Source organism: Triticum urartu, chromosome 3A (assembly GCF_056163025.1).
Source record: "Triticum urartu cultivar PI428250 chromosome 3A, HENAU_Tu73, whole genome shotgun sequence".
Lineage (NCBI taxonomy): Eukaryota > Viridiplantae > Streptophyta > Magnoliopsida > Poales > Poaceae > Triticum > Triticum urartu.
Genome location: NC_141875.1, coordinates 222,218,229 through 222,231,741, shown reverse-complemented (window position 1 = coordinate 222,231,741; position 13,513 = coordinate 222,218,229). Strand labels below are relative to the sequence as shown.

At 50.5% G+C, this 13,513-nt stretch overlaps 1 protein-coding gene across 1 annotated transcript; it reads left to right on the top strand.

Moving 5' to 3' along the window:
- The first annotated feature begins 11,502 nt into the window (after nt 1–11,502).
- LOC147979283 (uncharacterized) lies at nt 11,503–11,838 on the top strand. The gene has a single exon (XM_087515130.1). It carries the CDS (start codon nt 11,503–11,505, stop codon nt 11,836–11,838), a length of 336 nt encoding a protein of 111 aa, XP_087371256.1.
- The last annotated feature ends 1,675 nt before the right edge of the window (nt 11,839–13,513 follow it).

The window sequence follows — 13,513 nt, the reverse complement described above, 5'->3', positions numbered from 1 at the left end:
CCTCGGGTGTCCGGACTACTGGATGTGGGCCGGACTGATGGGCCGTGAAGATATAAAGCAGAAGGCTTTCCCCCGTGTCCAGGTAGGACTCTCCTATGCGTGGATAGTAAGATTGGTGTCCGAATATGTAATTTCCTCCTTCCACGAACCGACTCTGTACAACCCTAGGCCCCTCCGGTGTATATATAAACTAGAGGGTTTTAGTCCATAGAGGCTATCCGAATTCATATAAGCTATACATCTAGGGTTTAGTCACTTCGATCTCGAGGTAGATCAACTCTTGTAACCCCTATACTCATCAAATACAACCAAGGAGGACGTAGGATTTTACCTCCATTAAGAGGGCCCGAACCTGGGTAAACATCGTGTTCCTCCTGTCCCCTATTACCTTCGATCCTCAGACACACAGTTTGGGACCCCCTACCCATGATCGTCCGGTTTTGACACCGACACCGGTGCCTCCAACCAGGGAAGGTTATGTGCGCACACTACCCTAATCAGGTAGGCGGCCATAAGCCTTGTGTGCCTGAGTTGTTTGCACGCGTTTGTCCTCGTTTGGGATCGTTTGTTTTGTTTCGCCATGATGGTGGCCGGTCACGATGGTGGAAGATGTCAAGAGTTGTCATCTGGGGCCACCCATGACATAGCCCAAAGGGGAGTTTGTCGGAGCGGTGGGAGAGTGTTATGCAATAGATCGGTTTTGTCGGAATGTCGTTGGTCCACCCGAATGGGAACATGAGGCCATGAATTCGGTGGTGTGGGTACAATGTACTAACCTCTACAGAGTGTATAATCTACCGGTAGCCATGCCCTCGGTCAAGGGCACAATTCATAGTAGGTGACACTGTGGGTCGATAGTAATAATAACCTCACTAATAAACAACCCCAGTTCGATGAGGACAGAAGTTGGTCGAGCTTTATGTGGTCATGCGATGATCACATGTAGATATCGAGTTTATTGTGGTCTTGTGGTGATCATGATGGTATTGTTGATACCGATCTTGGTTGATCCTGAGGTGATAGTGTGATGTTCCCAATGGTAAGTTTGATATCTATGGTGGTTACGAGATAACCCCCGAGAAGAGTAAGTTGGTCCATGAGACGTTAAACATCGACCCCCTCTCATGCTAGTGCTAGTATCATCATGTTCATATCATGAGTAACATGTACATGCCATGCTCACTCTCATATTGTTCCAGTTGTATCTTGCTCATCATTAATTAACCTTTAAATGCCATGCTATTGTTTGTCTTGATTGCTTTGCTTGCTGTGAGCTTGCGAGTACATTCAAAGTACTCATCTGGTGTGTCATGCAAGATGATGCCTACTACGCAACTATATTCTTGTAGACTCGTGTTGGGCCTCAAAGCACAGAGTTTTGTAGGACAGTAGCAATTTCCCCTCAAGTGGATGACTGCTACCTCTTGAGCTTGTGTTGTTTTTCCCCTTGAAGAGGAAATGGTGATGCAGCAAAGTAGCATAAGTATTTCCCTCAGTTTTGAGAACCAAGGTATCAATCCAGTAGGAGACAACACGCAAGACACCAAATACCTGCACAAACAAACAGCAACCTTGCACCCAACGCGATAAAGGGGTTGTCAATCCCTTCACAGTTATTTTCAAGGTGAGATCTGATAGAGATGGATAAATGGTAAAGTAATATTTTTGGTATTTTTGGTTTATGGAACAGAAATTAAAATATTGCAAAGAAAGTAAATAGGAAACTAAAATTGTAGATCGGACACTTATATGATGGAAAATAGACCCGGGGCCATAGGTTTTATCAAGATAGAAAATATTACGGTGGGTGAACAAATTACTGCCGAGCAATTGATAGAAAAGCACAAAGTTATGACGATGTCTAAGGCAATGATCATGAATATAGGCATCACGTCCGTGTCAAGTAGACCGAAACGATTCTGCATCTACTACTATTACTCCACACATCGACCGCTATCCAGCATGCATCTAGAGTATTAAGTTCATAAAGAACGGAGTAACGCCTTAAGCAAGATGACATGATGTAGAGGAATTAACTCAAGCAATATGATGAAAACCCCATCTTTTTATCCTCGATGGAAACAATACAATACGTGTTGGTTCCCCTTCTGTCACTAGGATTGAGCGCCACAAGATTGAACCCAAAGCTAATCACATCTCCCATTGCAAGAAAAACCAATCTAGTTGGCCAAACCAAATTGATAGTTCGAAGAGACTTGCAAAGATATCAAATCATGCATAAACGAATTCAAAGGAGATTCAAATAATATTCATAGATAAGCTGATCATAAATCCACAATTCATCGGATCTTGGCATACACACCGCAAAACAGTATAACATCAAATAGATCTCCAAGAACATCGAGGAGAACATGGTATTGAGAATCAAAGAGAGATAAGAAGCCATCTAGATACTAGCTATGGACCTGTAGGTCTGTGGTAAACTACTCACGCTTCATCGGAGAGGCAATGGTGTTGATGTAGAAGCCCTCCGTGATCGAATCCCCCTCCGGCAGGATGCCGGAAAAGGCCCCGAGATGGGATCTCACAGGTACAGAAGGTTGCGGCGGTGGATAAGTGGTTTCGTGGCCCCCTTGATGTTTTTTGGGGTATAAGAGTATATATAGGCGAAAGAATTAGGTCAGGGGAGCTACGAGGGCCCCACAAGGTCGGGGGGCGCGCCCTCCACCCTTGTGGCCGCCTCGAGGCTCCTCTGACTTGCACTCCAAGTCTCCTTGGTGTCTTCTGGTCCAAGAAAAATCATCACAAAAGTGTTATTCCGTTTGGACTCCATTTGGTATTCCTTTTCTGCAAAACTCTAAAAGAAGGAAAAAATAGAAACTGGCACTGGGCTCTAGGTTAATAGGTTAGTCCCAAAAATCATATAAAATAGCATATTAATGCATATAAAACATCCAAAACAGATAATATAATAGCATGGAACAGTAAAAAATGATAGATATGTTGGAGACATATTAAGCATCCCCAAGCTTAATTCCTGCTCGTCCTCGAGTAGGTAAATGATAAAAACAGAATTTTTGATGTGGAATGCTACCTAACATATTTATCCATGTAATTCTCTTTATTGTGGCATGAATGTTCAGATCCATAAGATTCAAAACAAAAGTTTAATATTGACATAAAAACAATAATACTTCAAGCATACTAACAAATAGTTATGTCTTCTCAGAATAACATGGCCAAAGAAAGCTTATCCCTACAAAATCATAAAGTCAGGCTATGCTCCATCTTCATCACACGAAATATTCAAATCATGCACAACCCCGATGACAAGCCAAGCAATTGTTTCATACTTTTGACATTCTCAAACCTTTTCAACTTTCACACAATACATGAGCGTGAGCCATGGACATAGCACTATAGGTGGAATAGACGGTGGTTGTGGAGAAGACAAAAAAGGAGATAGTCTCACATCAACTAGGCGTATCAACGGGCTACGAAGATGGCCATTAATATATATCAATGCGAGTGAGTAGGGATTGCCATGCAACATACACACTAGAGCTATAAGTTTATGAAAGCTCAAAATAAGAAAACTAAGTGGGTGTGCATCCAACTTGCTTTCTCATGAAGACCTAGGGCGTTTGAGGAAGCCCATTATTGGAATATACAAGCCAAGTTCTATAATGAAAAATTCCCACTAGTATATGAAAGTGATTGTTGGCACCGTCTCCTCGCAGCGCCGCTCTTCTTTTTCTCTCGTTGCCTCACACAACTCTCTTGTGGTTTCTCTCTATCTTCTTCTCTCAAGAACACAAGAAGACACTCACATCGGAGAAACTCAAACACACAGGCACACACCAAGGAAGAAATCCAACCAGCTTTGCCAAGAGGCCTTTCTCCTCGGTCACACGAGGCGCTACATCTTTTCTCTAGCCCTCACAACCTCTTTCTCATTAACTCAATGCAAGGTTATATATACAAAGGACCACAGACTATGACATGCACTCACGCACAACAGCCCACTACCACCACTAACTAACCACTGCATGCACTACCCACGGCCTAAACTCACTCCATGATCCAAATGACTCGGCAGCCACTTGTGACCAGGCCACTACATGCATGCATCAACTACTAGCAACGATACTCTCGGCTAGGACTAAACCAACTCACGCATGGACAACTAGTCCAACAAACAGAACGACCGGACGGTTCACCCAACCCAATTTGATGCAGTCCATCACGGCTCCAGCCTCTGATACGTCTTGCCACTTCTTACGCAGCACCATTGGCATCTCGCCATGCTCGCCGCCTCACACGGCATCCTGGGATCTCACCTCCTTGGCACGCTTAGCTGAAGCCTTCACTGGACGAACACCACACTAGACTAGACTACATGCAAAACTCAAACATGCTAATAAAAGGAATCAAGATTAAAGCTAATAGTGATAACATAAGAGACTCTCTATCATGAAGATCATGGTGCTACTTTGAAGCACAAGTGTGGCAAAAAAAGGATAGTAACATTGTCCCTTCTCTCTTTTTCCATCTTTCTTTTCTTTTCTTTTTTTGGGCCTTCTCTTTTTTATTTGGCCTTTCTCTTTTTTTCCTCACATGGGACAATGCTCTAATAATGAAAATCATCAGACTTCTATTTACTTACAACTCAAGAATTACAACTCGATACTAGAACAAAAATATGACTCTATGTGAATGCCTCTGGCGGTGTACCGGGATGTGCAATGAATCAAGGGCGACATGTATAAAAAGTGATGAATGGTGGCTTTGCCACAAATACGATATGAACTACATGATCATGCAAAGCAATATAACAATGATGATGTATGCCATAATAAACGGAATAGCGGAAAGTTGCATGGCAATATATCTCGGAATGGCTATGGAAATGCCATGATAGGTAGGTATGGTGGCTGTTTTGAGGAAGGATATGTGGTGGGTTTATGGTACCGGCGAAAGTTGCGGTACTAGAGAGGCTAGCAATGGCGGAAAGGTGAGAGTGCGTATAATCCATGGACTCAACATTAGTCATAAAGAACTCACATACTTATTGCAAAAATCTATTAGTCATCAAAACAAAGTACTATGCGCATGCTCCTAGGGGGATAGATTGGTAGGAAAAGGCCATCGCTCGTCCCCGACCACCACTCATAAGGAAGACAATCAAAAAACATCTCATGCTCCAACTTCGTTACATAACGGTTCACCATACGTGCATGCTACGGGACTCACAAACCTCAACACCAGTATTTCTCAAATTCACAACTACTTATTAGCATGACTCTAATATCACCATCTTCATATCTCAAAACAACCATAAGGAATCAAACTTCTCATAGTATTCAACGCACTTTATATGAATGTTTTTATTATATCCCTCTTGGATGCCTATCATATTAGGACTAATTTTATAACCAAAGTAAATTACCATGCTGTTCTAAAGACTCTCAAAATAATATAAGTGAAGTACGATAGTTCATCAATTTCTATAAAATAAAACCACCGCCATGCTCTAAAAATATATAAGTGAAGCACTAGAGTAAAATTGCCTAGCTCAAAAGATATAAGTGAAGCACATACAATATTCTAATAAATCACGTTTCATGTGTGCCTCTTCCAAAAGGTGTGTACATCAAGGATGATTGTGGCAAACTAAAAAGAAAAGACTCAAATCATACAAGATGCTCCAAGCAAAACACATATCATGAGGTGAATAAAAATATAGCCTCTAGTAAAGTTACCGATAGATGAAGACGAAAGATAGGATGCCTTCCCGGGGCATCCCCAAGCTTAGGCTTTTTGACATCCTTGAATATTACCCTTTTGCCGCTCCTTGTTCCATACTCCATCAAATCCTTAGCCAAAACTTGAAAACTTCACAACAGAAAGTCTCGTAAGCTCTGTTAGTATAAGAAAATAAATCACCACTTTTGGTACTATTGTGAACTCATTATTTATTTATATTGGTGTAATATCTACTATATTCCAACTTTTCCATGGTTCATACCTCCCGATACTATCCATAGATGCATCAAAATAAGCAAACAACACGTGAAAAACAGAATTTGTCAAAAACAAAATAGTCTGATGCAATCTGGATATTTCGAATACTTCTGTAACTCCAAAAATCCTGAAAAGTTAGGAAGTCCTAGGCAATTTTTTTATTAATCCTCTACAAAAAGAATCAATATGTTATCGCGCTTCTGTAAAAAATGAAAACTAATCTTCTGGGTGCAAAAGTTTCCGTTTTTCAGCAGGATCAAATCCACTATCGCCGTAAGCTATCTGAAAGGTCTTACTTGGCACAAACACTAATTAAAACATAAACCACATCTAGACAGAGGCTAGAAGAAATATTTATTGCAAAACAGGACCTAAAAAGTAAGAACAAAAATAAAATTGGGTTTCCTCCCGACAAGCACTATTGTTTAACGCCCTAGCTAGGCATAAAAAACGAATAGATCTAAGTGTTATCATCTTTGGCCTGTATATTTTTGATGGAGTTGTCAGTGTTCTGGGATCGGGGGTACCCAGACTTTCCTGCCTTCGGAGCATGGCGTGGCTCCCTCGACGGCCCGGTACGACCCGGCTTCAGCATCAACAACTCAAGACCCTCGCAAGGAGGACGACATCAAGACCTCTACGAGGAGCAGTCTCTCCAGGCTGTCTCCCGAGGAGCAGAGATTTCTATGCAAGTCTCACCTGGCGAGGTTTAGATGACGTGAGCCATGAAGACCAAGGCCAGGCGGGCGCTAGCGGGCGCAGTGTACCAGTTTCCTCTTTGGTGCTAAGGAGGCAAGCGTAGGCGCGGAGTCCCAAGGAATCAGCCAAAGGTTTCCATTCCGGTGCAACAAGACCAAGACCGCTAGGATGGCAGGACGGAGGTTATCACCGAGCCCACCACGGTGTCATGACCAGAGGCTTTTGTAGGTGAAGACTACTTTTGTCAAGATAGCATGTACTAGTTGTCTCCCTTCGAATTTGGCCGTTGTGGGATCCCTTCCCGCCTTCATTTGGGAAGAGAACCAAGGCCACTATAAATAGGACCTAGCCACCACCATAGAAGGGTGATCATTCAGATCATCCTCACACCCACCAGCTCATCGAGCACAAGAACACTCCTCCTCCTAAGGTTGTTCTCCCACTGTATGAGTTCATCCCCAGCCCCTCGAGGCCAACCCACCACAAAGCAGGAGTAGGGTTTTACACCGCAAGGTGGCCCGAACTTGGGCAATCTGTTGTTTCTATTTTCCATTCAGTTCGTCGAGCTAGGCTGTGAGATTAGCGAGTAGGCAGACTAGGGAAGACGAGTTCTTCGCATGCTCCCCAAAGTTCGAACCTCTCAAGGGTTTGTGGAACCCGAAATTTGACATTTGGCGCGCCAGGTAGGGGTGCGTCGAAGCTTCACTTCTCCATCCGCCGCACTCCGCTCACGCCGTTCAGCTCTCATGGCAGACGCCGCCACTCCTCCGGCTGGGTCGATGGGCGCGCACGAAGGCGCCATGGGTCTCTAGGCCTTCACCCCCATGTTACGGCGAGTGCAGTGGCCACCCAAGTTCAGGCCGGAGATGCCGCCTCGCTACGACGGCGCGGCAGACCCGACAGGTTTTCACCGGGCATACAAGGAGGCTGTGTGGGAAGTCGGCGGTGACGACAAGGTCATGGCCAACTAGCTCCCCATGGCCCTTGTAGGCGCGCCGCGTGCCTGGCTGCTCAGCCTGCCAGGATCTTTTGTGGCCTCCTAGGAGGAGTTGCGCGGCCTCTGTGTCGCGCGCTTCGCGGCACTGGCGCCCCATGCCGTCGCAGCCCTCCTAGGTGGTTCACAGGCACCACCCTCGGGTTGCCACATCAAGTAGTTCTTTCGCTAGGCGGGCGCACTCCATGGGCAGCAGGCGGCACTGCCAGGTTGGGCGGCGCCAAAGGCCGATCTCATCTTCGACTCCGGGGACCACCACCATCTGCAATGTGGCGGTCACCAAAACCCTCATCGGCGGTGGAGCCGGCCTAAACGTCCCCTCGGTGGAAGCATTCGGCTTGCTTCATGTGCCCCATGGCCGGCTCCGCCCTACGAAGCCCTTCTCTAGGGTTCTCGATGGCTCCACCACCCCCCTCGGGCAGATCCGCCTCCCCGCCACCTTCGGCACCCGCGACAATTACCGCACCGAGCTTATTGACTTTAACATCGTGCGCATCAGCCTCCTGTACAACGCCATCCTCGAGTACCTGACCCTGGCCAAGATCATGGCAGCGACTCACCCTTCCTACAATCTTATAAAGATGTCGGGAAGCAGCGGCGTCCTCACCGTGGCAGGAGACACCAAGGACGCGCTGACAACCCTCAAGCTCACCTTCAGGGCCGCAGCAGCAGTGCGTCCAGCCGAGGGAGGGGCCCCAGAGGCCCCGGGGGCTGGGCCAGCAAAGAAGAAGCAGATGTTCTCTCAAGATCGGGCCGAGACAAAGCAGGTGCCGGTCGATGAAGATGGGGCATCGGGTGCCACCTTCACCATAGGTTCCAACCTCTCTCAAGATCAAGAAAAGGCGTTAGTTGACTTCTTACACGCGAACAAGGATGTTCATATGGGAGCCCAAGGACCTAGTTGGGATCCCAAGGGGAATAATCAAGCATCACTTAAGGGTGTGCCCCAATGCACGACCAGTGAAGCAGAAGGCGTGGCGGCAGTCCACAGAGAAGCAGTCGTTCATCATCCAAGAGACCTGCAAGCTGCAAGATGCCGGTGTCATTCGGGATGTGCGGTACCCAGAATGGTTGGCAAACCTGGTCATCATCCCCAAGAAGGGAGGAAAGGGGCGCATGTGCGTCGACTTCACCAACCTCGACAAGGCTTGCCCTCAAGACCCCTTTCCACTTCCACGTATCGATCAGATCGTCTACTCCACCGCCTAGTGTGACCTGCTGTGTTTCCTGGACGCCTTCTCGGGCTATCACCAAATCAAGATGGCGGTGCAGGATGTTAAGAAGACGGCTTTCCTGACCCCATGTGGGGTGTATTGCTACACCTGCATGCCGTTTCGGTTGCGTAACGCCTCCAGCGGCTGATGCACATCGCTTTGGGCCGGCAGCTCGGGAGGAACGCCGAGGCCTACGTCGACGACATAGTGAAGTCTCGGGAGGCAAGGACCCTTATCGAGGACCTGGAAGAAACATTTCTCAGTCTGTGCAAGGTGGATCTGCGGCTCAACCCGGAGAAATGTGTGTTTGGCGTCCCCTCTGGCAAGCTGCTGGGCTTTCTGGTGTCGCACAGGGGAATCGAGGCAAACCCGGTCAAGGCAATAGAAAGGATGAGCCCGCCACAAACTCTCAAGGAAATGCAAAAGCTGGCGGGCTATGTGACCTCGCTTGGGCGCTTCATCTCCAAGCTAGGGGAACGCGCCCTCCTGTTCTTCAAGCTGATGAAAAAGAAGGGGCCGTTAGAGTGGACTCTAGAGGATGACGCGGCATTCCAAGACCTCAAGAGATACCTCACCAGCCCACCGGTGATGGTAGTGCCGTGTCCTCTTGAGCCCCTGGTGCTTTACCTAGCCGCCACACCTCACTCTGCCAGCACAGCGCTGGTGGCGGTTAGGGAGGAGCGCTAGGCCAAGGGCCCGCCCAGCGACGCCACGCACCCGGTCAAGACGGCGCAGCTTCAGGATGGCGCTCCTGAGGCCTCGGCTGCACCAACAGATGACCAAGCTCCTCAGGACGACGCTCTTGAGGCCCTGGCTGCCCCAACAAATGGCCAAGCTCCTGAGGCCCTCCAGCCTCAGGAGGTACAAGACCCCGCCGACACTTCTGCCCTCGTCGAGCACCTGGTGTACTTCGTCAGCATGGTACTACGCGACGCGTGGGCGCGCTACCCCATGCCGCAAAAGATCTTGCTCGCACTCCTTTTCGCCTCCCGCAAGCTGTGCCACTACTTCCAAGGCCACCCCATCAAGGTCGTCTCGGCTTACCCACTTGAAAGAGTGCTCCGGAGCCCCAATGCTGCGGGGGAGAGTCACCGAATGGAACATCGAGTTGCAGGCATTCCAGTTGGAGTTCAGCACCACCAAGGTCATCAAGGGCGTCGCACCCACCGACTTCGTGGCGGAATGGACTGACGTTCCCAGCCCCGAAGCAGGCGAGGACCAACCTCTCTCACCAGGAAGCGAGGCACCAGACGGCCGGTTCATGTACTTCGACGGCGCCTTCATGCGTCAGGGCGCGGGGGCTGGAGCCGTGCTCATCTCGCCCACCCAGGACAATCTCTACTACACCGTGCAGCTCTGCTTCCAGTAGGGCGAGAAGGTCTCCAACAACATCGCGGAGTATGAGGGCTTGATCACTGGTCTCAAGGCTGTGGCTGCCTTGGGAGTGAAGTGCCTCACCATCAAGGGCGTCTCTGAGCTCCTCGTCAACTTCTCCAACAAAGTTTACGAGCCGAAGGGCGAGCATATGGAGGCACACCTTGCGGAGGTACGCAAAATTGAGAAACAATTCTTGGGCCTGGAACTACAACATGTGCCATGCGGAACAAACAAGGAAGCTGATGACATCGCCAAGAGGGTGTCCCGGTGCCTGCCTCAGGAGCCTGGCGTCTTCGAGGAGCGGCTCTTCAAGCCTTCAGCAGCCCCTCCTGCTGCGGAACCAACATCGCCTCAGGAGCAGCTCCCCCAGCACCCCTCTCGGGAGCCCCCGCTTGTGGCCCAACCTTGGGAGCGCATTTACTCCTCGCGCTCGAGCCTCAGGAGGGGTGCTGGACCGAAGATTTCAAGGCGTACCTGCTTCAGCTGACCCTGCCGAAGAAGGAGGAAGATGCGGAGCACGTGGCTCGACAGGCCACTGTGTAATGCATTCAGGACGGTGAGCTCTATCAGAAACGGCCAAATGATGTTTCTCTGCGATGCATCTCCAGGGAGCAGGGATGGGAGCTGTTGGCCGACTTACATGGCGGGGACTGCGGGCATCACTCGTCATCATGCACCCTCATGGGCAAGGCGTTTCGCAGCGGGTTCTACTAGGCCACGGCGCTCAATGACGCCACTGAGCTGGTGAGATCCTATGAAGCCTGCCAGTTCCATGCAAAGCAAACCCACCAGCCTGCTCAGGGTCTCTAGACCATCCCGCTCTCATGGCCATTCGTGGTCTGGGGGCTGGACATCTTGGGCCTGTTCCCTTGAGTGCCCGAGGGCTACCGCTACCTCTACGTCGCCATCGACAAGTTCACCAAGTGGGCAGAAGTGGAGGCTGTCCGCACCATCCCAGCCAGCTCAGTAGTCAAGTTCATCAAGGGCCTCGTGAGCCAGTTCAGGGTCCCTAATCGCATTATCACCAACAACGGCTCACAGTTCACTAGCAACCTTTTCAAAACATATTGTGCTAACCTTGAAACACAGATATGCTACGCCTCAGTGGCACACCCCAGGAGCAATGGCCAGGCCGAGCACGCCAACGTGGAGGTCATGAGAGGCCTCAAGGCAAGGACCTTCAAGAAGAAGCTCGAGGCCTGCGGCAGGGGCTAGCTGGACGAGCTCCAGTCCATGATGTGGTCCATCCGCACCACCGTGACCAAGCCAACAGGCGAAACTTCGTTCTTCCTCATCTACGGAGCTAACATGGTTCTCCCGCACGAGGTCAGGCATCACTCCACGCGGGTCTTGGCGTTTGACGAGGCATGCCAGGACGCCTCACAGGGGAAGGACCTCGTGCTGGGGGAGGAACACCACCGTCAAGCCGCGCTCCGAGCAGCAAGGTACCAGCAGGCGCCACGGCGGTACCACTACCGCAGCGTCCGCTCCAGGACGCTCGAGGTGGGTGATTTTGTGCTGAGGCGGGGGCTCTCCAGGGAGGGGCTGCATAAGCTCTCACCCATGTAGGAGGGCCCATTCAGGATCTCCCGTGTCTCTAGGCCTGGTGACGTGCGCCTGGAGACGCAGGACGGGATCCCAATCCAGAACACCTGGAATATCCAGCACCTCTGGAAGTTATACCCGTGAAGCAAGGATCAATGCCTGTGAAGGTCTTCGCTTGTGACACTCTCACGTAATAATGAGTGGGGCTGTACACGCCCCGAAGTCTCCTGAGTGTCGCCCGTGGGCCTCACGGGGGCTTCCTCCCACGTCCTAGTGGCAGCACTTAGCTCTACGCTGGTGAGAAGACTAGACTAGGTGCCGGACGCAACTGTTCTTTTGCTTGCTTCCTGTGGTTGGTTTGCAACTTCTTAATGGAATTTGGAGTTTTCGCGTTCTTCTTTGTTCTTCGAGTTGGAAATTTTCTCTTCTTGCTTCGCTCGCCTCTCAGTCTTGGCCCTAGAAGAGCTGCAGTTGCCCGTCGCTCCTCCTCATGCGTCATGTGCGTGGGGGCTAGGCAGGTGTGTGCGTTTGGGTTCGCCCACACTGTGAAGACACCTCGCCGAAGCCTCGACTTCTTTAATCCTCGCGAGATGCTCTTGAATGAGCTCGTGGGCGTGCGCACCCTCTTAAGTCCGTGCCTCTGGGCAGTGTGACGCATTGTACTAGCCCCAGCCAACCCATGCATGGGGGCTCGCATGAGGAAGAATGAGACACCCCGCTAAGCTTTCTTATAACTCTGCAGCTTTACAATGCCTCCTGAGCCCCGACGGCTCCTGAGGCATCAGGAAGGGAGCTTCACCGGACGCCGCTGGAGAGGTGTGCCCTCGTGAGGCAGGAAACTACCGCAAGCATATCAAGCTAAGTACCCAAACCGCACTTACTCGGAGTATAGATATCATGGCATAACATCAAAATAATAAGCATAGCATAGTAGCGTAAGTGCCATAGTTCATTACACACCCCAGCGGGGCCCTCTAATTTTTTCAAAATGCAGGAAGAAGGAAAGGTTAAACAAAAGTGGCCCGCACGGCCGCAGCAGCTCCCGATGCCAGGCCCCGGCAGCCCCGGACTCAGCCCGAGTCCTCCTCCCGCTTCACCGGAGCACGACGACGAGACGACCCGCCACCTTCCCCAGTGCAAGCCCAATGACGTGGCAGCTGGTCGTAGCCGCCGCTGCTCATGCTCTCGCCGGATGAGGAGCCGCCGCTGCTGAAGGAAGTGCGGCCGTCGCCAAGGGCAAGCTCACCCTCAGCGTCTTCACGGCTGCCGTCAAGGCCAAGCTCATCATCGTCGCTGCCGTCTTTGGGGCAGCACCCGGCGTGATGGCCGTCTTCCCCAAACACCCTCACATAGAGGGTCGCGAGGCCATCATACTTGAAGTCGAGGGTGCACCTCCCGCTCAGGCCTCGTGCGCGGGTGAATGCCTGCCAACCACGGGTCAAGGCCACGTTGCCCGTGACGGTGACCTCAACCCCGGCCCATGAGGCCCTGCTGTAGCAGCCGCCAGCCTACAGCCAGAGGCCGTCAAGCCCCATGGCCGACAACTGGCCGGCAAAGGAGTGCGGAAGCTGGAGCCAGGTGCCGGCGGGCCTCTCTGACCACACGACGAACTCTGGGAGCACATCCGCCGAATGGAAGCACGACCGAGGAGGCCGGGTGACCACATCACGTCTCCCCTTATCGTAGGGGCTTCCTCGCC